Source organism: Lampetra fluviatilis, chromosome 54 (assembly GCF_964198595.1).
Source record: "Lampetra fluviatilis chromosome 54, kcLamFluv1.1, whole genome shotgun sequence".
Classification (NCBI taxonomy): domain Eukaryota; kingdom Metazoa; phylum Chordata; class Hyperoartia; order Petromyzontiformes; family Petromyzontidae; genus Lampetra; species Lampetra fluviatilis.
In genome coordinates, this window is record NC_136328.1 from 144028 (window position 1) to 171176 (window position 27149).

General features: G+C 44.2%; 1 protein-coding gene across 1 annotated transcript in view; it reads left to right on the plus strand.

Moving 5' to 3' along the window:
* The window catches only part of DGAT1 (diacylglycerol O-acyltransferase 1), a 43265-nt gene extending 18812 nt beyond the window's left edge, over nt 1–24453 (plus strand). Inside the window, exons 6-17 of the mRNA XM_078879467.1 lie at nt 5682–5787; nt 8502–8636; nt 9245–9322; nt 11466–11569; nt 12038–12076; nt 13292–13333; nt 13822–13866; nt 14524–14636; nt 15328–15393; nt 17151–17238; nt 17976–18038; nt 18215–24453. Of these exons, the coding sequence (XP_078735593.1) occupies nt 5682–5787; nt 8502–8636; nt 9245–9322; nt 11466–11569; nt 12038–12076; nt 13292–13333; nt 13822–13866; nt 14524–14636; nt 15328–15393; nt 17151–17238; nt 17976–18038; nt 18215–18364 (1029 nt within the window). The 3' untranslated portion in view covers nt 18365–24453. The remainder of the gene's footprint in view (nt 1–5681; nt 5788–8501; nt 8637–9244; nt 9323–11465; nt 11570–12037; nt 12077–13291; nt 13334–13821; nt 13867–14523; nt 14637–15327; nt 15394–17150; nt 17239–17975; nt 18039–18214) is intronic.
* Nucleotides 24454–27149: the final 2696 nt, after the last annotated feature.

Here is a 27149-nt window from a genome sequence, read left to right on the forward strand (position 1 = left end):
CCCTGTCTGTCCAATATAGCATCTGCCACATACACTGTATTTGTTTAGTTACATATTTTGCTAATTTATATGTGGCAGAGCCAATTGTACTGACTATGGGTCGTAAAGGGATGCCGATTTTATGGATCTTTGGTAGCCCATACAGTCTAGGTGGTTTGGAAGCCCTTGGCTTAATTAGGAATTGCTCATTTTTTGGGATTAATGAATTTGCAATGATTGCAGTAGTCTTACGTTCCAGAGTATTAGTTGGATCTCGTTTAATTTTAATGTAGGTACTTTCCTCTAATAAATCTTTAATTTTATTATCATAATCGGCTCGTGACATCACTTCAGTTCACCATGGAAATGGAGGTGAATAACACACTCCCGTTCCTGGATATTTTACTTGGGCATGGCCTAAATGGTAAAATAACACACAGCGTTTACAGAAAGCAAACGCACACTGATGCCTATCTGAATGCAGATTCGCATCATCACCCAGCTCAGAAATCCTCTCTTATCAAGACGCTCATACATCGGGCTAAAACAGTGTCAGATGATGAAAGTCTAGTGAGAGAGATTAAACATGTTAAAGAAGCACTAAGACAGAATGGCTACAATAATGCTCAAATTAACAGAGCACTAAATGCCAAATCACGATCGCAAAGCAACACTGCTGAAAGCGATCAGATTATTAAAACAATAAAAATACCATTTATCTCAGGAGTAACTGACAAATTAGCCCGTGTTTTGCAAAAGCAAAACATTACAGTAAGATTTGGTACAGTACACAAAATTCAACAACTAGTAACGTGCACTAAAGGCGAATTACCTAAATTATCAACAGAAGGTGTATATCGGATTAATTGTGTATGTGGCAGATGCTATATTGGACAGACAGGGCGTAACGTTAGTGTAAGACTAAAAGAACACCAGAGAAATATTAAACTATCGCAAACACAACTGTCGGCAGTGGCAGAACATGCTTGCCAACAGGGACACTCAATTGATTTTGACAACGTTGAAGTGTTGTGTAAAACTAGTTACTACTGGCAAAGACTAATTAGAGAATCCATTGAGATTGAGAGAAACAGAAATAACTTTAATCGCTCAGACAGCTACAGGCTTAGTGCGGCCTGGAAGCGTATTATTAAATAAGATGCATTACAATTCCTTATAAGGGAAACAAGCACTAACTGATTATTAATGTAGCATAATCACAATAGAACACATTTCAAATGACTACTAATCTACAACTCGCATCGTAACAATAGCCTTATTACTAATCAAGTATATAATTACAATAACCCCCCCTCAAATCTTTGCACCTGATGAGTTAATGAGTTAATGATGACGTCACCCTGCTGCTGCTCTATATAAGAACGGGAGACACAGCAGAGCTTCACCATTCTGGCGAATTGCCCGATGATGCTGGATGCAATTACCAGCGAAACGTCGTACTCAAATTGTAAATGTTGTGGTTTCACGCTTCAACACACCGGTGGGCTAAAGCAGTGAACTATTTGTCTTTTGTCAACGTGACACTTTTTTACTGATTGGCCGTGTCGGGTGGTGGAGGGTTACCACACATTTATTAATAACGCGATCTAAACCCAAAAATCGTTGATTATGAACAATATTGGTCGCGAAAGCCTACGTGTTAAACTGACTAACCTCTATGGGGAGGATACTTTTCTTAAAACCAGAAAATTGGAGAAGCTCCGCATTAAGCGGATGAAATTGATATCTTCATTGGCGTTCCTCAAAAGGTGCAGAGATTCGAAGGTAATACCAAACGCAGTTAAAATAACACATCACATAAAGTATTCTAAAGCTAACAAAATACTACACAAAGCTAGCGAATTATTATTAATAGAGAGAATACAACACAACAGGAGTGAATTATCCAGCATTTCTGAATCGCTAAAGCATTTACATTTAAATATAAGCAATAGTGTGTCCATGCATGATTGGAATATAATCGATACTATAACACAACAATCGGCTGATAATGTGTTTAATCTAACAAATGCTAACCAAATTAACAAATTTTCTGACTTTACAATAAACAAATCCGTATTAAAAACGAACAATTTAAAAACAAAACCGTAATGAACTTGACTAACACTGATTTAACCACTGACATGATTTCTGTCCTTTCTAAAGGCCTTAACTTTGCCGTTACCCCACGCACAATTCCAGTGGATGAGATAATTGCTGAGGTAGAATCAGCAGTAAGACTCCTTCCACATAATGAGGCAGAGATGACTAGACACGAGGTTGCCAAAATAATTGAGAATAGTAAAGTACCGAAAGTAAATATTAGCTCGAACGAGGCAAAAGCCTTAAGAGAGCTTCATCTAAATAAAGATATTCAAATCCTAGCAGCTGATAAGGGCCGCACTACTGTAGTGATGTCACGAGCCGATTATGATAATAAAATTAAAGATTTATTAGAGGAAAGTACCTACATTAAAATTAAACGAGATCCAACTAATACTCTGGAACGTAAGACTACTGCAATCATTGCAAATTCATTAATCCCAAAAAATGAGCAATTCCTAATTAAGCCAAGGGCTTCAAAACCACCTAGACTGTATGGGCTACCAAAGATCCATAAAATCGGAATCCCTTTACGACCCATAGTCAGTACAATTGGCTCTGCCACATATAAATTAGCAAAATATGTAACTAAACAAATACAGCCCTACATCGGTAGGACATCATCATTCATAAGAAATTCAGAACATCTTGTGAATATGATCAAATATATTAAACTTAACCCTAATGATATTTTGGTGAGTTTTGATGTGATTTCACTATTCACTAAGGTTCCAGTGAGCGAGTCGCTTAAATTACTTGATACACTGGTAAAGAATACAGATTTACCAAAAGATATTCCGAAACTCGCTGACCATTGTTTAAATAACACTTACTTCTTATGGAGAGGCGAATTCTTTAAACAAAGGGAGGGAGCAGCAATGGGCTCTCCTTTATCTCCTGCTATAGCAAATTTGTACATGGAAAACTTTGAAACCAGAGCACTTGCCTCGAGCACATTAAAACCATCCTTTTGGTTTAGATATGTGGATGACACTTTGGTTGTCTGGCCACATGGTAAAGATACACTTAACGATTTTCTAAATCATCTCAATGCACAAAACCCGGCCATTCAGTTCACCATGGAAATGGAGGTGAATAACACACTCCCGTTCCTGGATATTTTACTTGGGCATGGCCTAAATGGTAAAATAACACACAGCGTTTACAGAAAGCAAACGCACACTGATGCCTATCTGAATGCAGATTCGCATCATCACCCAGCTCAGAAATCCTCTCTTATCAAGATGCTCATACATCGGGCTAAAACAGTGTCAGATGATGAAAGTCTAGTGAGAGAGATTAAACATGTTAAAGAAGCACTAAGACAGAATGGCTACAATAATGCTCAAATTAACAGAGCACTAAATGCCAAATCACGATCGCAAAGCAACACTGCTGAAAGCGATCAGATTATTAAAACAATAAAAATACCATTTATCTCAGGAGTAACTGACAAATTAGCCCGTGTTTTGCAAAAGCAAAACATTACAGTAAGATTTGGTACAGTACACAAAATTCAACAACTAGTAACGTGCACTAAAGACGAATTACCTAAATTATCAACAGAAGGTGTATATCGGATTAATTGTGTATGTGGCAGATGCTATATTGGACAGACAGGGCGTAACGTTAGTGTAAGACTAAAAGAACACCAGAGAAATATTAAACTATCGCAAACACAACTGTCGGCAGTGGCAGAACATGCTTGCCAACAGGGACACTCAATTGATTTTGACAACGTTGAAGTGTTGTGTAAAACTAGTTACTACTGGCAAAGACTAATTAGAGAATCCATTGAGATTGAGAGAAACAGAAATAACTTTAATCGCTCAGACAGCTACAGGCTTAGTGCGGCCTGGAAGCGTATTATTAAATAAGATGCATTACAATTCCTTATAAGGGAAACAAGCACTAACTGATTATTAATGTAGCATAATCACAATAGAACACATTCCAAATGATTACTAATCTACAACTCGCATCGTAACAATAGCCTTATTACTAATCAAGTATATAATTACAATAACCCCCCCTCAAATCTTTGCACCTGATGAGTTAATGAGTTAATGATGACGTCACACTGCTGCTGCTCTATATAAGAACGGGAGACACAGCAGAGCCTCACCATTCTGGCGAATTGCCCGATGATGCTGGATGCAATTACCAGCGAAACGTCGTACTCAAATTGTAAATGTTGTGGTTTCACGCTTCAACACACCGGTGGGCTAAAGCAGTGAACTATTTGTCTTTTGTCAACGTGACACTTTTTTACTGATTGGCCGTGTCGGGTGGTGGAGGGTTACGACACATTTATAAATAACGCGATCTAAACCCAAAACTCGTTGATTATGAACAATATTGGTCGCGAAAGCCTACGTCTTAAACTGATTTAATATTGTACTTGGTTACCCAGGAAAGCCTCCATGAGTCTCAAGACTCTTTTTAAGGAGGGCCCTGCCATGTTTTCGCAGTAGGGGACGATGGTGCTTATGTGTGCAGTCCCAACTGAGTAATTTGCAAGGAATTGCAAATTACTGTTTAAGCTATTTTGTTTTTAAACTGGAGACCCTGGAGGAAACCCATGCAGAACAGGGGGAGAAACATACAAACTCCACACAAAAAGGCACGCGAGTCGGGAATCGAACCTTGAGGACCTCTTGTTGTGAGGCACGAGCGTTACTACTCCGTTCTCACCCTGCCACTTTAGTGTGCTTTGCATGAACACTTTCTCTCACTCTCCGCGTTGGCGCATGTGCAACGTGAGAAAACTATCTAAATTACGTTCATTAATAACTTTGGTAGCAGACCCACATGTGAGTTTTGTTTAGTGGTGTTAAGGCCCGTGTTACACAAGAAACACGGATGCAGTGACACTCCTCTCGTCTGCTATAACGCCACGGGCACTTGTCATGTAAAATCCAAGCTACAGATTAGAAGAACCTTACACCCTGTTATCCACGATTACAGCTCCTCTCATCCACCACTGTTACTCGTGATGAGTGTGGTTAATAGGTTAGCATTGCACGGGGTCCTAGATCGTGAATGTTATCCACAAGCTGAGGTCCGGTGTAGCCATGCTGTGTACTGTACTACAGTATAGCGATGTAGCATACAGTGCTGCCGTGTAGTGTACTGCATTTCAGTGTAGTGGTGTCGTGCATGGTACTGCAGTGTGGTGGTGTAGCCTATTGCAGTGTAGTGTAAAGTAGTGTCATAAATACATCCTTGGTATCATCTTCATTTGCACCATCACCATCCATTGAACAACATTACATTGAGGTTTGACTGTATTACGTAGCCTCGGGGCCATATACTTTGTCACAACTCTGCTCCGGCTTGGCTCTGAGAGTCAGCTCATAGCCACGCTTCACTTGGGCCAGCTCTGACCATGGTCTTAGCCACATTCAATTCAGGATTTGAATGAGTTGAGCCTCAGCCAAGCCACGGCTGAACCATTTGTGCATCTTTGAAAGCAACCAAGCGGCTGATGCCTGAGCTTGACCTGCGTTCGAGTCAGAGCCAAGACTTGAATACCGCCCTCAATGTTCACGCTGCTCTGTGCAGGTGGAAGAAGCTACTGTGTGTGTCTCTGCCTGCAGGGAATTCTGGGAGAGCGGCCGGGCCAATGGCTGCACTGGCTGAACCTGCTAACAGAGCTAACGCTGCCTGTGGTCGTCACGCTCCTCGTCTCGTCTATGAATCCCAGTACGTGCTCGCATCCAAACACACAAATTAACAGACCCCCTGTGTAGCCCACACAGGCTTGGGGCAGGTGCTGTTTGCGAGCACCTATGAATGCTGGTATAGCGAGCGAGGAGGAGGGTAGCCAACATTGCAATGCTTATGTTTACACACCATGTCGGGTACTAATTTAAGGCCCAGTTGACCTAGGGGAGGCCCAGGACCGGTTCCAGTTTAGGTATTTGTCACCAATGTTGCTTGTGGAGGAATTTAACTGACGTCCTGGGATTCGTAGCACAGTGAGCTAACCATAAACCTACTGCTCCCCACAAATGCATACGGGGACACGCACACACGCATCGGGATATCCACACACATACACAAGGGGACACATGGAGACGCGCACACACGCAGTGATGCGTGCGCACACACGAGGACACATACACACAGGGACATGCATACAAACCTTCATCACCAAATTTTACCTCAGCCAAGAAATACATTTTATACAAATCAGAAGAGATGGTTTATTATTTTCAACTGACCAGAATGTGGGACGTCATTATTGCTGTTATTCTGAACGTTGCGTGGCTACATTTTTGACTGACTTACAGATCAGCACACCGGCTCCAAGAGTGGCCCCATTGGGAATTCCTTTGCTTTTTTCTTTCTTCGTCTTTAAGAACTGGAGATGGCAAATAGTTGTTTTTTAAAGTTGAATTATTTTAACTTGAATATAAATTGGTGAACCAATGCATCTTTCCATCCCTAGCAACATGCGTCAGAGCACATAGCCCAAGCCCCCTCGGCTCAGTCGTGTTACACACTCACTTTTCACACCACCCAACCTCGCCTCTGCGCACACATCCGCTTAGCAGTTTGTAAAATAAACTCTCGAGCTCACTCTTGTGGCTTTGACAGCACTTGCTGCATAGTTATTGCATATAAAGTATGTTCAAGGTCAGTTCGAGAGGTTTCTTCATTGTTAAAATAAATCAATGGAGCTAGGCAGGACCCATCTCCATTGGGGACCCTGACACTGTGGTGGAAACTCCGTATTGCCATGATGGGGGCCAGTGTATTCATAGTAAACAGATGTGGGAACTATTGAGATCACATGAAGATGCTGCATTTTGCAAATCAAACTGCTGAGGTTGTGAAGTGGATCCATGTGAAGTAGAGCACCGATGGGTTCTGCTATTTCAGGGAATCATGTGTAAACACGTTAATAGCTCAAAACTACCGTAAAGCCACCTGGACTTTGTCCAGAGCATTTACGCAAGAGCACTCTTCATTGATCTTTAGTCAATGTTTTGCTTGTCATTTATCCATTTACTCAACATATAAATAAAGTAAACTTTACAACTGGCAATCTAAGAGCAGAAAATCATACTTTCATCGTTAAAGACATGCTCTGGGGTCACGAGGATTGACGACATCGTTAGCACATGTTTGGGTCTGTTCACTACGTTTATTATCATATTGCGGTATTTTGTTTTTTTTGCGTAAACATCGCAGCTTGACGATAATTAATGCAGTGTCTTACGTGGTCATGTGGAACCATTTAAAAAACAAGTGACTTTTGTTCTGATGTAATGCTTCGAATTTGCAAAAATAATTGTCAACCTCTGTATTCATCGTTAACCATGATCAGCCGCTGCTGTGATGAGGGCAGGGCGAAGTTGTCTTCGTTCCCCATAATCTAGCAAAGCAACATTCTACATAACGCCTGCAATGGGCTCATCTCATTGCGTCACCATCTGAGCACGGTAGCTACCCCGTCGTTCTTGCCAGATTTGGCAATAGACGCTGACTCTACTTGAACAAATAGCTATAGTGAAATGTTTTTTTCCTGATTAATCTTGTTTTTATCTGTATGCATGTATGTATGTTGAACTTCATTCGCATCGTGCGTAGCCAAATGTGCTAATTGGAAAGCTGCCGCTTTCATAAGTGTTTTCAGTGTTCATTTCTGTAATGTCCCGGATATGAACAGTAACATCACATGGCATTCATCATCACTTTGAAACAACCAAATCCCACCTCTTGCTCTGAACAGAAACTCAGATCTCACCGTCAGCTGACCTCACACACATTCAATATTCCCAGCTCACAGCCTCTTTCACGCTCTCCGGTTGAAAGTGGAGTTTGTGTTTTCACCAGAGGTAGAATCTGTGTTTCAGACTGCGATGATCTTGAGATCTCTGTAGCACTGGTATTCGCTTACCAGACTCCGCCTTGGACTGGCCCACTACCTTAGATCTGTTCCTGACTTCTGGCCTGACTCCACACACCGTTGATGTTACTTCACCAGTTGGCACGTCTGACCTCCGTTAATTACCGTAAAATACTTCTGCCCCCTTGTATATGAAAGTGACCGAGATGTTGTGGCATTTCAAAAGTGCTTATTGGAATGAAGGTCTGCAATGTAATACTCCACGCTCTATCTCCTTGACAGACGTCCACCACAATGTTAGAACATCATTTTTTTGTCAACACATCTTCACAGTCTATCTAAACATAGAGGGGGCGACTCGCTCCAGGCCGAGTGTTGAGTATGATTTGATGGCAGCCGAGTGTGTATTTTGGCAGTAATCTAAGGCTGCGTGTTGACACGTGATGTTCAGAAGTAATGGTTCTGTCAAAAGTGGGAGCTCTGCAATGTCGGTTCTTCACATTACAGTTAGTATGCAATTGATCACATCTGGTGGATTGGTCAAACCCCCTGTTGCTCGCAGTCTGCTCCGCCATCATGCTGTTCGTCTACACGGTGCTCTTCCTAAAGCTCTACTCGTACGCCGACGTCAACCGCTGGTGCCGCGAGCAGCGTGGCAAACCTGGCGCAGGGCGCCGCATCGCGCGTTCCCTCTCCAGTACGCACGCTCTCCGCCACGCCGACACCCTCGCCCTCACTCCTACTGACACGACGCTTGTTTACCCAAAACGTCGCTGAGTCTCAAGATTATTTTAGAGGAGGGTCCTGTTTTTTGCAACTTTAACGTGTAATCCCATGTGAGTAATTTGCATGCAGTTTCTCAGCATTTGGCCAATACCAGTTACACTTCATGTTTCTTCACCTATGGGAGGAAACCCGAGAACCTGGAGGAAACCCACGCAGAACAAGGGGATGTTATTTATGTGTACAGTATAGGATTAATGTTAACCATTTACATTTTTCCTCTAAATTGGGTCGTACATGGGGACATATGCCCAGTATCTACATTTGCGATTTATATTTTGTCGGAGATTTTCAAGAGCCTAACCCTCGCGTATGTCCAGGTCTTACCGTACGGTGAAATCACCTGCTAGTTACTCCATTTGGGATCTCACATAGAAACGTCGACTACCAAAACTAGACAGGATCTTGCTGAAATAGTGTATTGAGACTAAGTGTGGGTGACATTTGGAAAATTAAACGTAATCACGGTAATCACAATAACACCCGGTGTCCCGTTGTACCATGGTGTTTGTGCCCCCGCAGCATCCTCAGTTGGCAAGGTGAACGGAGAAGCCAAACAGGTGGCAGTCGTGCATTACCCTGACAACCTGAACTATAGAGGTGAGGCTTCACACACAGCTGGCATCACAGCACTACCCATGAATACACATCCACAGCGTAGCTAACACATAGCATAGCTAATACTACATCGCTAATACAAACCATATAGCCAACACACAGCGTAGCTAACACCGTATAGCTAATACTACATCGCTAATACAAACCATATAGCCAATACACAACGTAGCTAACACATAGCGTAGCTAATACTACATCGCTAACACGTAGCGTAGCTAACACACAGCGTAGCTAACACATAGCATAGCTAATACACACTATATAGCTCAGAATCTGAATCTTAATTTCATACTGGAGTAATCCGATGAGCTATGAAGCTCTTTTTCACAAATGTCCAGTCGCTCAACTCTACGGGCAGTCCTCGACTTACAAATGGGTCTCGTTCCCAAGACCCGTTCGTAAATCGACTGGTTCGTATCTCAGAATTCACTAATGTACCGTATTTACTTGTATTTAATTGTACATACGGTTAGTGTTATAAAATGTGTCGCAGTTCAACAAAAAAGGGAAACATTGTTAAACTCGTAAGAATAAATATTGTACATTGGCATGTAATACTTAAAAAAATACTGTATCTCCATATATATAAAAGGCTATTAAAATACTTATTTTCGTTTTGGGGGGGAGGGGGAGCTCATTAATGCATATATTTTTTGCACGGCAAGTGAGCTGTGACGTCAAATCTGTCACGTGACCCGCGCATGTGGAAGCGTAACGCGTTGTAGTGGAGTGGTTAGCGCGCTGCGCTACGAACCCAGCGACCCGAGTTCGATTCCTGCTTACGGCCACCACCGGTGACGATTATTTTAACCGGTCCTGGGCCTCCCCTAGGTCCACTCGGCCTCAAACGAGTAACTGGTGTGGTGTGTGAACATCGCCACTGGGGAGACAAAGGCGGCCGGGCATTGTGAATCCAAGTCCCGGGCGAAGCCGGGTAGTAAAGCTAGTAGTAAATAAAACTAAATAAAGTAACATGAAAAGAAAAATGAATCTGTTTTATTATCTCTTATCTTGAGTCCTGATGCTGGCTTGCTTGTTGGAAGAGGTGTAATGAGTCCCCACGACTGTGCCCACACAACAACAATCGCCATTCACCACTAAGTGGCGGTGACGTCACCACGGCGCTTGTGCCAGGCTATGTGCACATTGAGGCCACGTGAAGTGTCGAACGCCCGCTGGCAGGAGGTCACAGGGCAGACCCAGGTGCCGCGGGTCGACGAACTGAGATGACTGGCCGATGCACCACTTTTGCCGCCTACTGTACACACACAGTGGCACATGCTCACTTTCGCGCACACAAAGACAAAGAGCCTCCAAATAGCCTTTAACAGACTGTAGGAGCAAGTGCTGTTGGCGAGCACGTATTCAGGTTGGCATGGCACACGAGGGGGTGGGTGGCCAGCACCACACCTAGCCGCCTTTGTCTCCCTCGTGGCAATGTTTACACGCCGCACTAGGTACTCATTTGAGGCTTAGTCGACCTAGGGGAGGCCCAGGACCGATTCAGATAGTTATCACTGCTATTGACCATGCAGGAGAATTGAATCTGGGTTGCTGGGTTCGGAGCGCAGCGTACTAACCACTACACAATCACAAATGCACACACACGGGGGCACGCGCACTAGCGCACACACACATGTGCGCACATACACTCACACGTGTGTGCACACTCACTCCCAGCGGGATTCTGGGACTTATTACATCTCGCGGAGGATCGCTCCACCGAACAAAATAGTTCTGTGGTTCGATTGACAAGTTGGATGGTTAAAAAAATTATATCTTATGGAGGTTCATTTTAAGTTTGGATGTTTGTAAGTTAGAGACTGTGTATAGCTAACACCATATAGCGATCACACATACAGCTAATACACACTCTATAGCTAACTCACCATCTATGTAATACACTGTATAGAATATACACCGTTTAACTAATACACACTACAGCTAATACATCCTATGGCTAATACATCCTATAGCTAATACACAGTGACAGCTAATACACACCGTGTGACTAATACACACCGTGTGACTAATACACACCGTGTGACTAATACACACCGTGTGACTAATACACACCGTGTGCTTACCGTGTGTCGCGTACCCTATGTTCTCTTGTTGCTTGCAGACCTCTACTACTTTGTATTTGCACCGACGCTCTGCTACGAGCTCAACTTCCCTCGCACGTCGCGTATTCGCAAGCGCTTTCTGCTGCGCAGGATATTTGAGATGGTGAGGGCAGAGCAGCACTGCGCGCGCTCACTCATGGCAGCAGCAGCAATTTTGTCATGCATCATTATTATGACTATACTTGTTTACCCAGGAGAGGCGAATGTTTCTTCCTTGTTCATCAGTCTCTCTGAGGTTTCTGATCCACGTGTTCCTCGTTTTGTCTCTCGGTCTACTTCCCAGCCTGCATCTGTCCGTGCTTCTTTGCACTTTTCAGCTCTTGTTCCGGTGCCTTTGTCGGTGTCCGTGTTTCTGATCCATACGTCATAGCTGGGCTCTGGTTGAAAATGTTCTTCTGGGGCATTGATGTCTTGTTCACTATCAAATGCTGAAGACCACTGCTGTTGTTAATACGAATAATAAAGATGGGCATTAAATGCAGAAAATAAAAATTAACTCGCATATGCTGTTTGCACAAATGTATACTCTTTACACATTGGGTGGTAATTATGTGTATGTTCTGATCCACAGCTGTTTCTCATGCAGCTCATGCTGGGATTCATCCAACAGGTATAATCTGTGGTTAACCTGGGTGGTAGTGATGACACTCATGCCTCACTGCAATATGGATACGATACGGAAACACACAGACCTGAATATATTCACACAGACGTGGAGACACACAGAGACACAAAGACATGGAGACACAAATACACAGAGACCCGCAGATACCTACAAGCACAGACATGGTTATGCTCACACACAGACACCGATACACAAATGCAGAGGCACAGACACAGGGAGACATATACACGAATACAGTCACAAACACGGAGGTGCACGGAGACATATAGAGATACACGGAGGCACAAACACGGAGACACTCAAGCAGTTGAGAAAATTCTTGTCACTGTTTTTGGCAGAGCTATTGATTTTCTTGTTTTCAATATGACATCAGCATGAGCAAGGCATCGTAATTCACTCTTGGCTACAACTCATACCCATCCACCGGCCTGCCTGCCCACCCACTGAGTTTGTGGTTCGGCGTGGCCTCGATGGAGAAGCACTGCCCTAGATCGACTTATTACCTTGTGTTTATTTTTGTAAACAGCTGAACATTTACAAAAATAACAGATTGTATCTTACGAAAGCAATAAACTAACCCAAGTGTAAGGGATGTCAGGGGAGGGATTCCCACCAAAAGGAGGGGAGTGGGACGGTGACAGTGGAAGGGGGAGGAACAGGCGAGGATATATGAGAGAGAAGGGGCGGGAAAAGGGGAGAATTGGCAGGAACCGGATCGAGAAGGCTGGGGACGAGTGTAGACTGGGGGGAGCAATAAAAGACGAACCCCCTGCAACCTTGTGTCGGCTCTTCGTTACACAAGCAATGCATTACATCTAACGATCCAGGCTGAGCAGTGGCAAGCCCGGCCCGACGCCGGGTCTGGTCTCTGATAAGAATGGATGTGCATGATGAGCCTCCTTCCCTTGCCATACCCTCCATGTAAAGTCCCTCACCGCCACTGCCCTTGCCCCCCACACAGCACCGTCGTCCCGTATAAACACGAGAACGTGCTTGCAATAGCGGCAGACACATATGCCCACACGTACAAAGCCATCACAATATAGGTGACCTCATGCAAAGTACAGAAATATCTCTGTGATGTTAACGTTTTTTCCCGTGTGCCCTAAAGTCGTCATGTAACCTCTGACCTATTCTCTCCCTCCTCGTGTCTTCTGTCACCCTGCCCTCGTCATGCTTGTCCTGTGACCTTTGACCCAGTGGATCGTTCCAAGTATTCGCAACTCGATGAAGCCACTCATCGTAAGTTTTTCCTTGCAGGGCTACACACAGCGCTCTGTACATCAGTCTGCGCTGCATCTTAATACTGTGGGTAAATTAATTGTAAACATTCTACGACGTGCCGTCTGCTTCACAGTGGACATTCAAGGTCCCCTGACGTCCTTCTAAATGAGGAAGCAGTTGTGTACGAGCGGCATGGCCCATTTTCATCAATTTGGAAATTTACCCAATTGGGATGGCACATAGCAATCATTACCCCCTACTCGCAGCAGGCTTGTAGCCCAGGTGCTGAGTCCTCAGGGATAGCTGCCACTGGCAGTGCCCTTGCAAATGCTTTGAGATGAGATGCAGTGCTGGTTGTTCAGCACATGTGAAAAGCCCCGAAATGCCAAGCAGAGAGGAAGGCTGCATTACAAACGGCTCCCGATGGTTCTCTTCACTGCAGCACCTTCGCAGCCTCGCCCAATCAGCACTATGATGATGACGACGACTATGATTGTTCTCTGCAGGAGATGGACGTGTCACGTGTAGTGGAACGGCTGCTTAAACTTGCCGTAAGTTCTTCATCACTTCCTTCTGGAGTGTTTTTATGACCACTGAACGCACTATATATTCAACGCGCATGTTTTGGCCACCAATTTGATTAATTAGGGCCTGTAATGTTCTTCAGCTCACCGGTGAGATAAAACAATAGCGACTGGCATGGTAATTGCACGTAATTTATTTGGCTGTGTCAGGTCGTGGAGGGCTCCGAATAACACAGATTTGGTGAGACCATATGGCCTCAACCAAAAATTATATTCTGAATGCATAAATATGACCTGTTTATCATTGTCTGGGCTTGGATTATTTTGTTGACAAGTTAGATACATTTTACTGAATAATAACACAGAGTAGTGTCTTAGGAAATTACATTTTTATCGTTTGCAACTTAATTTAATAATCATATTAGTACATTTGCATTATTCACATGAGTACATTTGCAAATAAATAGCAAAACTCTACTGCAGTCACAATCAGTAAATGATATAGTGCATTTTCTATTTTTAAAAGTTCTCTGTAGTCATCAGTCACCTTTGCAGAGTAGAATTTCATGTTTGTGCACACTGAGCCAGATAAAGAAGGCCGTTAATCGTGGTTAATCAGATGACTTGCATCTGCCAGGTTTTGTGCCGTTTTATACCACCTCGTTAACTGCTGCCTCCCACCAGGTCCCAAATCACCTCATCTGGCTCATCTTCTTCTACTGGTTCTTCCACTCCTGCTTGAACTTGCTGGCGGAGATCATGAAGTTTGGCGACCGAGAGTTTTACCGCGATTGGTGGTGATGAACGACTTTTTTCTGAAATGTCCTCTAAAAAAAACTTTCCTCTCCAACCGTTTGTGAGGAGGGTGGCATTCACAAGATGGGGGTCTTTTGTGTCTGTGCATTTGGTCTACGATGGTTAAACCGGATTTGTTGCAAGTAACCAAATTAAAACAAATTGTGACAACCCGGTTAATATCGGTTTTCCACACATATCAATGTCTATAGACATACAATTAACAGGTTTATCTCCAACTGAAAAACGAGGGCAAATGTACTAATTGTGACTTGGGCCTATGCTGGGCGGTTTGGATGTGAGCGCCTGCCATTGGTGCATTCGTCACTGACATCCCATTGGAAATGGTGATCGCTTTTTTTTATTTTACTATAGGTAATAGTGCAAGATTTTATGGTTAACACACCCACAGCAATAACGAGGGTGGCTTGCTGGGTTCGAATCTCGTACCTCTGCAACAAACGGCGAACGCGCTTCCACAATGATAATTATACTTATATAGCGCTTTTCATGAAGGATCTCAAAGCACTGTACAGGACACAAGAGCAGCAGTCAGCATGAAAAAAATATACATTTAAAAACTAATTTACTAAAATAACTAAAAATGTAATAAGTGGAAGCTTGAGCCTAAAAATTGCTGTGACATTCAGTCGGGCAGCCTCACTGGAGTGTGCGTGCGTGCGAGTTCTGCAGGAATGCGCAGACTGTCACCTACTTCTGGGCCAACTGGAACATTCCGGTGCACAAGTGGTGTGTCCGGTGCGTTGGTTCCCCGAATCACCTGTCAGGGAATTGAGCATTGCTTTAATTATATCCGCAGGGGAACCCCCCAATAGTATTATTACTTGATTGTTTGTTTAGGCCACGTAAATATCTACTAAAATCTTTGTATCGTTAAGACCCTCCACCCAACACAGAGAAATACTCTTCTTAGGTTTTTTCGGTAAAGTCACGTAGGTAAAACATCAAAATGAATGAAAATAAAATAAAATCAAAAATCACGACGTTTCGGAGGCAACACAAGTCTCCGTCATCAGGTGGGACCGTCACAGCCAGATTAGCTGCATCAAGTGAGGCAATGATTCAAGATGTAATCCCTTAAAAGCGAGTTGAGGGGGGGAGGAGAGGGAGGGGGGAGCTCATCAGACTATGGTAACCAATGAATGGAACGTATCGGGAGGGAGGGGGGGCGAGGCCAAAAGGGTGGGCGACGGCGTGCAAGCGATTGTGCGCAAGCGGCTAATTACTGCACACGCCAACACAATGGAGCGATTATGCGCAAGCGGCCAACTGCCGCACACGCCAACACAATGGGCAGAGAGGGGGAGGGAAGCTCTAATACACATGATAGACAAAAGAACGAAAATGCCCATGTTAATACCAATGCTGGCTGAACAATGAAGAGAGTACTGTTAAAAAATAACTGGGGATGTTAACACTCGGTAAAGTAAAGTAAAATAGTGCCTGTCAGATAAGATGGTCCAAAAAATTGTAATTAAGTCTTTTTTTGCGTGGTTGATAACATCTTTCCAATGATTACTAAGTTTGTACCCATCATCACGGTTGAAATTATGTCTGTGTTTGTATATTTGTATGGCTTCGTGTACAATTTTTTGGACCATCTTATCTGACAGGCACTATTTTACTTTACTTTACCGAGTGTTAACATCCCCAGTTATTTTTTAACAGTACTCTCTTCATTGTTCAGCCAGCATTGGTATTAACATGGGCATTTTCGTTCTTTTGTCTATCATGTGTATTAGAGCTTCCCTCCCCCTCTCTGCCCATTGTGTTGGCGTGTGCGGCAGTTGGCCGCTTGCGCATAATCGCTCCATTGTGTTGGCGTGTGCAGTAATTAGCCGCTTGCGCACAATCGCTTGCACGCCGTCGCCCACCCTTTTGGCCTCGCCCCCCCTCCCTCCCGATACGTTCCATTCATTGGCTACCATAGTCTGATGAGCTCCCCCCTCCCTCTCCTCCCCCCTCAACTCGCTTTTAAGGGATTACATCTTGAATCATTGCCTCACTTGATGCAGCTAATCTGGCTGTGACGGTCCCACCTGATGACGGAGACTTGTGTTGCCTCCGAAACGTCGTGATTTTTTATTTTATTTTATTTTCATTAATTTTGATGTTTTACCTACGTGACTTTACCGAAAAAACCTAAGAAGATGATTCCTTGCAGTCACGAAAGCTTCAAATCTACAGACAAATACATTGCACGTGGTGTACAATTGTTATTGATTCGGCTCGCTCATTGTTGAGCTGAAGAACACATCTGGTTGTGAGGATTTCTCAACTTACTGGTGAGCGGAAACAATGATTTGCATGCGTTAAACGCTTGCACAACACGTGATGATTTGTTTAGCTATGTGGAGCGGTCGGAGGGTTCTTAACGACACAGATGTGGTCAGATGATTGTGGCCTCACCTGTGAAATCCGTTATGACGCAGTTGAATAACGTTTGAACACACGCGTGGTCGTGCTCATGTGTGTCCACATTGAATGTCACGCAGACACTTCTACAAGCCACTGCTCAAGAGGGGCTTTAACAAGATGCACGCGCAGCTGGGCGTCTTCCTCCTCTCCGCTTTCTTCCACGAGGTTTGTCTGCTCTCCAGTAACGCCACTGGACAAGTTCAGTGACATACGTTTGACACAGCTTTCTGTATAAATGTATGCCTACCATCAGGGGTGAATTATAAACATTTATTTAAAACATTTTAACCAGCAAAGCCTCTTGAGTTTCAAGCCTTTTCAGCGTGGTCCTACCAAATATGTCCAGTAGGGGGCGATGTTGCTGCAGTGTGTGATCTTAATTGAGTAATTTTCAAGTAATTTCTCAGCATCGGGATATTGGTGCAGTACCAGTTAGATTTTTCACCATTGGAGGACACCGGAGAACCAGCCGGAAACTCATTCAGAACAGGGGAAGAGCATACAAACTCCACGCAGAAACACGCCACAGACGAAATCGAACCCAGGAACTTCCTGCTGCGAGGCACAAATGTTCCCTAAACGTCCCTTTTACATTTTGATTTAAAGCTTTCGTGACTGCAGGGATTCATATTCTTGGTTCTTTTGGTAAAGTCACGTAGAAGGGAAATAATAAAATTATATAAATATAACATTTTCTTGCTGTGGTTTTAACACCTGATGATGATTGCTTGTGTTGCAGTCGAAACGTCGTGAGAATTTTTATTGTTTTATATTAATATTATTTTATTATTTCCCTTCTACGTGACTTTACCGAAAGAACCAAGAATATGAGTCCCTTTTACACTTCACTAGTTAGCTGTGGACTCGGATGGGAGTGCAGTGTGTGTTCTCTCCGATTCCAGTACCTGGTGAGCGTGCCGCTGAGAATGTTCCGGATCTGGGCGTTCATGGGCATGATGGCACAGGTGGGGTCATCGCAAGGTCATGCACATGACAAGGATTGTGAAAAAGATGAGAATTGTGTGTGTGCGTGGTGGATTGCTGACGTGTTTGATTGGTGTTGTGTGTGGTTGATTGGTGGTTTGTGTGGGGTGTACGGTAGATTGGTGGTGTGAGGTTGATTGTCGCTATGCGGTTGCAGGTCCCCTTGGCATGGTTTGTCGGCAGCTTTCTGAGCGGTAACTACGGAAACTCGGCCGTGTGGCTGAGCCTGATCCTCGGGCAGCCGGTGGCAGTGTTTATGTACGTGCACGACTACTACGTGCTCAACTTCAGGGACGCCGCGCAGTGAGGCGCCCCTTCTTCGCCATCCACAGCGCCTCCCGGCTCTGCACGGCCTCAACATTTTTCCATCTCGGATGCCGGCCGTGTGGTCAATCAGGCGGCATGTACCACCGAGCAGGGGCTTCGTGCTTCTCCAGGCCGTGAGGAAGTTTCTGCGGAGCGGGTGCCGAGGGCCCTGTGACGTTGCAGTACACTTCGAGCCGTGTCATCGCGCGTTTGGGAATTCGCCATTGTAGGGGCGGTGGTGATTGGGTGAGTCGCCCCGATTGGAATAGGTACCGATTAAGTAATTGAGATAGTAATTTGTTTCGTTCTCCGTCCTCTATCACCAAAACCAATAGCCGTGCAACGATGCCAATTAACCGATCCGGGAGTACTAATGAACGGCCTCCTCATTTGGGTTAATGGTATCGTGGGTCTGACTTATTGTTATATAGAACAAAGACAATTACAATAGACTTGATAATGGTGAACTTTTTATTTAATTGTGAAAGAGACTAACATCTGGAACTCACGTGGCTGAATGTGAAGGTGTCATTGTAATTGCTTGTGAATTGTAGACGGACGTATTAGTGGCGTTTTATTCTGTTTTAAACATCAAACACTGGTATTGGCTTCTGTTATAGATGTCCTGAGGACCACCAAAATTTTAATTGCATATTCTTCGTTTTTTTGCATGTGTATTCTGACGTGGTTATGGTTTTATTTTATAGGCCACAGGCTTATTCATTTTCACATATTCGCTCTAATGCTTGTAAGCGTTGATTTTCTTTGCATTTGTTAATTTAACACCGATTAGCTTAATGGTTCCTGTTATAAAAAATAATGGCGGGGTGATGTTACTGTGTGTAATCCAAATGGAACAATTTGTAGGCAATTTTTCAACATTGGGATGTTTAGCTATGGGAGGAAACAGGAGTACACAAACCGCCAGTCAGGAATTGTATCGAGGCCCTTCAGTGGTTGATGGCATGACCTTTATATCAATGACACCAGAGAAATAGGGGATTAATTTGAGGGACGTATTGGCCAGATGATGCAGTATAATTTAATCTCATTTTGCTTGCCATGTGCCGTCACAAAGAGTTAAATGAGATTCTAGTACAAAATTCTGCCGGTCTAGGATAGATTAATAACCTCCATCCTGTTAACATAACACGATGTCTGGGGTATGTTATATTCCTTATTTACCCAGGAAAGCTACACCAAGTCCAAATATAATTTTACAGGAGGGTCTACTACATTGATTGCAATGTTCGGCCAATACCAGTGACATTGTGTGTTGTCTTTAGCCATGGGAAGAAACGAGAAGCTGGAGTAAAATCGTGTAGAACATGGGTACAGGATACAAAACCCACACAGCAAGGCACCCGAGCTGGGTATTAGACCCAGTTCCTTTATGCTATTAGGCGTGAGTGTTACCACTGTACCACCCTGCCTGATGTGCAATGTGACTTGGCATCACACAAAATGAGCCACACCACATTTTATGTCTGTGGATTTATTAAATTCCACCAGAGGTCTTTCTAAGGTGTATTTGTGCGGCTTAATATTGGTAATTTCTATGACATAATGCACATAACCCTGTAGAAGACACCGTTTAACTTCACGTGCGCACCATGCGTCATCGCTCTCATTACCCCCCCCCACCCCGTCAAATGCTACAACCCCAATTAATCATTACATTTCAAAGCAAAAAACACCCATGCAGTGTTACTGGCATTGGCCAAACACTCCAGCTCTGACAATACTGGCAAACTACTGAACACCACCCCCTACTGTGCAAAAACTTGGCAGGACCCTCCTCAAAAATAGTTTTGAGACTTGGTGACTTAGGCTTTCTGGGGTAAACAAGCATAGTCGTCCTCTTAATAATCACCACGTTCACGGTATAATCGCATGAGTTAACTGAAGGCAGACTGGACAACAGTCCACAAGCATTTGGTCAAGAAGAGAAGCATCTGTTTCTTAATTCTTAGTTGAGTGATTATTTTAAACACCTACTCAGCAGCTCTACGATCTCAATCCCATGAAACAATGCTTGTCACATTCTACAAATGGCCACGATGATTACGGATTGTATCTCTCAATGAAGTTGGATCCGCCAGCAGCAGCAATCATTCGACTGTGGCAAGCGTGACAGTTTCTCGAGCGTTTTTAATTGAGGCAAGTTTTGCATCTCATCTGTGTCCAGGTGTGGCGCTGTGTTTGATACAAAGCCCGTGCCAAATGGCATCACCGACCGCGTGCGACTCGCTAAGACGCGTACGGAATTAAATGCAGTGAAAGTGGCGATTTCCAAAATTGCTGCACCACGGTTTGCCATTGAAGTTGCTCTGTTTTGATACGGACACTGTTTGGAATGTGCCACCATGAGGTCGAAAGGCCTAAGAGTGGACAGTAAATGTCATTTCTTGAGATGTTTTAGCCATTACAGTTTGGTTGAGCGTCTCACCCTGTAACGTGGGAAAGGGATTTATTGATGTGGTAGCAGTGGAACCGATGTAATACGGGGCTCCACTATTAATGACTCGCTGAGATATTGGTGATGGTAAAACTATTTTTAACGGAATTATGGAATTGTACTGTAAGGGACTTTCATGTGTGCAGACGTTGCAATGTTTTACGAATGTGATGAACGCTGCTGAATTTATTTGTGTAATTGTTGTATTTGTTGCAACAGGAAATAGCACCAGGAATGCGGCCTTGTTTGTTAATTATTAATGTCTTCATTTGACTGTTAGAATTGCTTTGTGGGGTGAATATGCATGTGAGTAGTGCAGCGTTAGGGCCGCATTCACAGTCACGGCTTGGATCTGACTCGGCCTCAAATGCGGCCTCGGCTCAGGCTTGAGCTGCTTCGTTGCTTCCAAAGATGCATGAGTAGCTCAGCCGTGAATTGACTCAGGCTCAGCTCATGGAAATCCTGAGCGTGGCTGGGACCATGCTCAGAGCTGGCTCCGGTTTAGCACGGTGGCTTTGAGCCGGCTCAGTTGAACCAGAGTGGACCTTGAGCTGTGACCAAGAATATAGGCCTAAGAGTGGACGGTGAATGTGATTGCTTGAGATGTTTGGCCACCTAACCTGTGTGGACCAATAATATAGTTAAATCTGTATTTCTTGTATTTCCCAAGATGTTTTTTTGTTATTTGGATTGATGTTTCTCTGAAGTATATTAATTTTGAGGAGGTTCAAGTCATGGCCTGGACCCTAAATAATGTGTTGGTGGAAAGGCAGTTTGCACTGATAGTTTGTAGCAAAACCCAAATCAATGTCCACTTCAACTGGTTTTGTCATTTTTCTGTCAAGTTTGATAAATATGCTATTCTGCCACCGTGTGCATCAACCCATGAATGCCTCGCATTATAACGGCACATTGACAAAAACCCAGTGTTGTGGCTTTGAATGCACTGTTCAGTCTGGAGAGACGATAGGGTATGGTTACAAACTCATGGTGCTCTAAGAAGTGGGCCATGCCTTTCGTATACATGATGCGCCTGAGTCCAACCATGCATCTGCTATAGGAAATATAAATATTGTTAGTTTATTCTGGTTGTTTTACCTAGGCAGCCTCACTAAGTGTCAATACTTTTTTTCAGAAGGGCCCTCTAGTTTTTTTGCAGTAACGGTCAATATTGTGCCTGTGTAACTCCAATTGAGTAATTTGGAGGAATATTTGTAGCATTGGGATGTTTGGCCAGTACCAGTTACTACATTCCATGCTTTTAGCTATGGGAAGAAAGTGGAGAACCCGGAGTAAACCAATGCCAAACAGGGGGAGAACATACAAACTCCACACAGCAAAGTTCCCGAGTCGGGAATCGAACCAAGGTCCCTCTTGTTGTGAGGCGAGAGTGTTACCGCTGCGCAACCCTGCCACATTAAACGTCCCAAATTTGTTGTTAAGAAAAAATAGTGAATCATTAAAATCATATGGATTGCCTGAATACATATTAACTTAGCCTTTCTTAAGCTTTGTTAAAAACCATTTTGTTTAAAAATACATTTTTGTTGGGGTTAGAGGAGCCGCCCTGTGGCTCGTGAAGCGGGGTGGGCGGTGTTGCCGCCGATCCTGGAAGGGCCCAGGGCCATCCCTGGGCCACCGAGCCCACTTGCCAGTCGACGTGGAAGGGCCACATGGGTTGTAGGTGTCTGTGTGCCCAGATAATTGTAGCTTCACTTTGTGGGTGGCGGGGTGGTGCAGTGGTAACACTCATGGGTTCCAGTCCCGAATCGGGCGCCTTTCTGCCAAGTTTGTATTCTCTCCCTCTGTTCTGTGTTTCCTACAGATGCACAATGTAATAAGTATCAGCCTAACATGCAAATGCTGAATATTTACTTCCAAATGACTCAATCGGGATTATGCCCAGCAGCAACATCGCCCCCTACTGTGTAAACTTGGCAGGACCCTCCTGAAAGTCTTGAGACTCGATGCTTTCATGGGTGAACAAGCATAGTCGTAATACTACTCATCGTTTTCTATTCAAACAACAAAGCATGTTATGGAATAATGTCCCTGTGGTGCCCACCAAGTAATAAGCAACATATCTGAAGCGTCCCTGCAAACTAAATGTGCATATTTGCACGTTTGTACTGGACAATTATTTTTATTTTGCATACCTACCAAAAGCTATCTCACATTTTATAAAATCACAGGCGTGGTTGCGTCGTCTTCGCAACTTTTTTCAGGTACTCTTGTCAACACGTCAACCGAGGTTGAAAGTGTTTTGTGTGTCAGCTATGTCCATTCGTACCGTGGGGACACTGACTATTGTAATAATAATACAACGTGAACAACCCTGTAAGAGTTTATGAAGTGGCTTCCTCTGCCATGTCCTCTGCCAGTGTCTCGAGCTTTGCTCTTGTGCAGACCACTTTGGGATGCTTTGCACTTTATCTGATTTGTTTTATTCATTAGGCCAGCTCCTCGCTGACATGTGGATTCAGGGTGAGTGACTTGCTGCGTAGCCGATGAAGAAAGATTGCCCTGAATCATCAAGATTTGCTTTTGTATAGTGCCCTCCTATACGCCGGGGCGCTTTATATCGCATCTCAGTCTAAAAGGGCACCCCCCCCCCCCCACACTGTGGGCACATCTGAGGGACAATTGGAGGCATTACAATGGAGGCCATAAATATGGCTGCAGTCGTTTAGAACACAGCTTAAAGCAGCTTCACGTCACCAAAGGCAGCAGTTTGCAGTTTCCTGAAAAACTCAGTGAGCGGCTATGCCCTGGTGCCTGTGGGGCAAAAGCAGCGGCAGCCGAACAGCCCCACCATGGGCAACGCCCCTTTTGCTGATCCAGGCTGCATCATCAACCGTACAAATCTCACAACCTCCAAGGGGACATCTACATTAGCAGTGGGATGCAAAATAGGAATCCGTCAATGACAAGATGTGGCAACAAAAGCAGTTAATTTGCGGTGGAGGGGGGGGGCGAGGAAGTGTTTCCACCTCTGGACCACCGCATTGCATCTAGAACATCATAAAAACAAATTGTGACGCGCAGAGGCCAGCGGGAAGGCAATCAGAACCGGCGCCAAAGATTGCCCAAGCTCTGTGGCCCTATATTGGGATGTTTGACCAACTCCATGAATGTTTATACGAGTGGGAGGAAACACGAGAACCTGAAGAAACACCACACGTGCAAGGGGATAACACTCAATCTCAGTACGGATGGAAATTAATACACTTTCAGTTTGACGAGTGGGCGTGCGAGATCCACTGCCCCGAGTCGTTGCACTCCCGGCCACAGGCGGCACAGCCACCGGCACCCGGGTCGTCCGTGTCCCCACATCGAGCAGCCAGGGCGAAACGCGTGTGTCCTTATCAACGATCGCGGGCAGCTACTCGGGGGAAATTTGTCAATATGATAACTCTTCCTCATAGTGAGCTCATCTCAGGACTAACAACGAATGTAATTAAAAGTATGAGTGCATGAGACGCCACGCTGTTTATACGTTTTGTAATGGTCGTGCCATGCTCTGAAATGTGACCACTGAAGTTGCCGTCGCGCAATTCACACATTTGTTGGCGTCTGTTCAGTTTGCAAGGCACACGCACATTCAAAATATCTGTAAAATAAAATTAACGATTCGGGTGCCTTTCTGTGTGGAGTCTGTTCTACATGGTTTCCTCTGGTTTCCTCCCATAGCTAAATCTTACCAAAAATGTTATTTTTGTCTGTCTGGTTCCCCACCCAAGGATGCTCCTATTATGGGCCATTTTTACACAAAGTTTACAATATTAAAATACAGTCCAGTACATAAAAGCATACAAAAAACAAGAAACACAGTTATAATTAATAGAATAAATGAACATTGAACTTCACTCTTCACTTTACCTGTAGTAAGGAGAGTGGATGGCTTGAGTGGAAGGTGGTGAGGAGGAGTTGTCAATGTTGCTTGGAAGGGGAGTCCCCCTCCATAAACTAACCTTTTTAGGAGCCATTGTGTATGGATAAACACAAAAAAACACTCAAATAAATTAAATTAACGAAAAAGTTAACGGAACGATGTTTTGCAGGTCTGCATTGGGCGAGAGCTACGCGTAAACTGGACCATTCGCCTTTGTCTCGGTCGCCCTGGCTATGCGTCTCGGCCCAAACAGGTTCTTTGCAGTTTGTTTGACCTCCGAATTTTTGTTCGATGTCTGGGGCAAAAAATGGTCGAAAATTTTGCTCGATCACCGAATTGTTCGAGTTCTGAGGCGTTCGATCTCCGAGGTTCTACTGTACTCTTTTCTTGATTTGAAGCTTTCGTGACTGCAGGAATCCATACTCTTTGGTTTTTTCGGTAAAGTCACATAGGTTTAAAATACAAATTAAAATGATATCACAACGTTAAGATTGCAACACAGGCGGTCGTCCTCAGGCGGAAAAAATAACCCAGCAGTGGAACTGCTGAACCAGGAAGAACACAGCGAGAGAGCTGTTATAACAAGAGGTTATATATGTTGGCGAAGGGCAAGCAGGCGGAGTCTGAGCTGGAAAGGAATTCCATCCCTGCACGCAAGCACGTAAGTTGTGTTAATGGGGGAGATTAGGGAGTGAGAGATTATGGAGAGAGATTAGCATGAAATGAGCTTATTTCGCCACATAAGAGTATCATCCCCGCATATGTGCACAACAGCAGTGTTAATGGGATATTAAAAATATGTTGATGGGAGAGATTAGGGGGATTAGCAAGTTAATATGTCTATGTGTAACGCAGGAGAACCAACGCAACAGTGGTCGTGCCAGTGAGACAGCCCATCATGTCCATGTGTGCATGTGCGTCGATATGCGTGTCTGCGTTCATGTGTGTAAGTCGATGTGTGTGTAAGTCGATATGTGCGTGAGTCGATGTGTGTGTCAGTCCATGTGTGTGTGAAAGTCGATGTGTTTGTGTATGGGTCAATGTCTGGAAGTGTAAGTCGATGTGTGTGTCTGTCTTTTTCGCCCAGGCAACGCCGGGTACTTCCCGCTCGTCTAACCTATAAATGTCATTGTATGTCTGTATGTGCGGCCGAAACCGTGGGGTTTATGTTTTAAAAAAAGTATCCAGGTACCACGCCATTAGCCCCGTGCTGAGCCAGCGCTATTCCGATTGTGCGTCCGTCACCTTCAAAGTAGTTTAATTAGCGATTTAGTGCCGTTTTCGTGTATTTGTTTATTATCTAGCGCGCGCTCGACCACACGAGCTCACACGCATTCGGTGTGGGGAGGGGAATTCTCTTTCGTGTGGACACTGCGCAAGGTAACACACATTTTACAAACACCTTCAGACATTTATTACCATGACTGTTTACTCATTACAAATTGCCTTCTATAGGTTAGATTTAATGACAGGGATGAACCAATGTTTATGAATAATATCCTTTTTCTGTACTATTGAGGCATAAGCAGCCACGCAATATCGCTTATTGCACAGGGCCAAACCAATAAATATTCTCAATTACGTCTTCATTCTATCATATTTACACCTGCCCCCTCAGTAGGGTGGGGGGGGGTTGAGCAGTGACGTCATGTCAATTCGGCTTGATTGGTGCGCTTCTGCTCAGTTACTGGTGGGTTCGGCTCATTTTGATTTCATGTGTCGCTCTTCCTCGCGGCAAATGTTGGCACCAAGGTGGCGGAACACCCTCACAGTCGCTCCTAATTACTTACTTATTACTTACTAATTACTTACTTATTACTTACTAATTACTTACTACTTATACACACGCGTGCATTTCCCCCTCTCCCTTCTTTCGCTAAAGTCACATACATAGAAAACTATTATTTACAAACTTATTTAGTGTATGTAAAAGTTAGAGTCTGCGTGTGTACATCCATGCGTGTGTGTGCGTCGATGTGTGTCAGTCACTGTGTTTGTTTGTGTACGTCCATGTGTGTGTGTGCGCGGTGTGTTGCAGTCGATGCGTGTGTGTGTGTAAGTCCATGTGTGTGTGTTCGTCGATGTGTGCAAGTCCATATGTGTGTGCGTAGTTCCATGTGCGTGTGAGTCTATGTATGCGTGTTTAAGTCGATGTGATTGTGTTAGTCAATGTGTGTCTGGGTCCATGTGTGTCAGTCGATGTGTGTGTGTGTCCATGTGTGTCAGTCGATGTGTGTGTGTGTACGTCGAAATGTGTCTTCGTGAGTCCATGTGCATTTGTAAGTCGACATGTGTGTGTTTGTAAGTCGATGTGTTTGTGTGTGGGTCTGTGTGTCAGTCGATCTGTGTGTACGTCGATATGTGTGAGTCCATGTGTGTGTAGTGGTGATACGCGCTGGGGTAGCGAGCAGGTGCCAGCGCGTTGTGATTGGATGT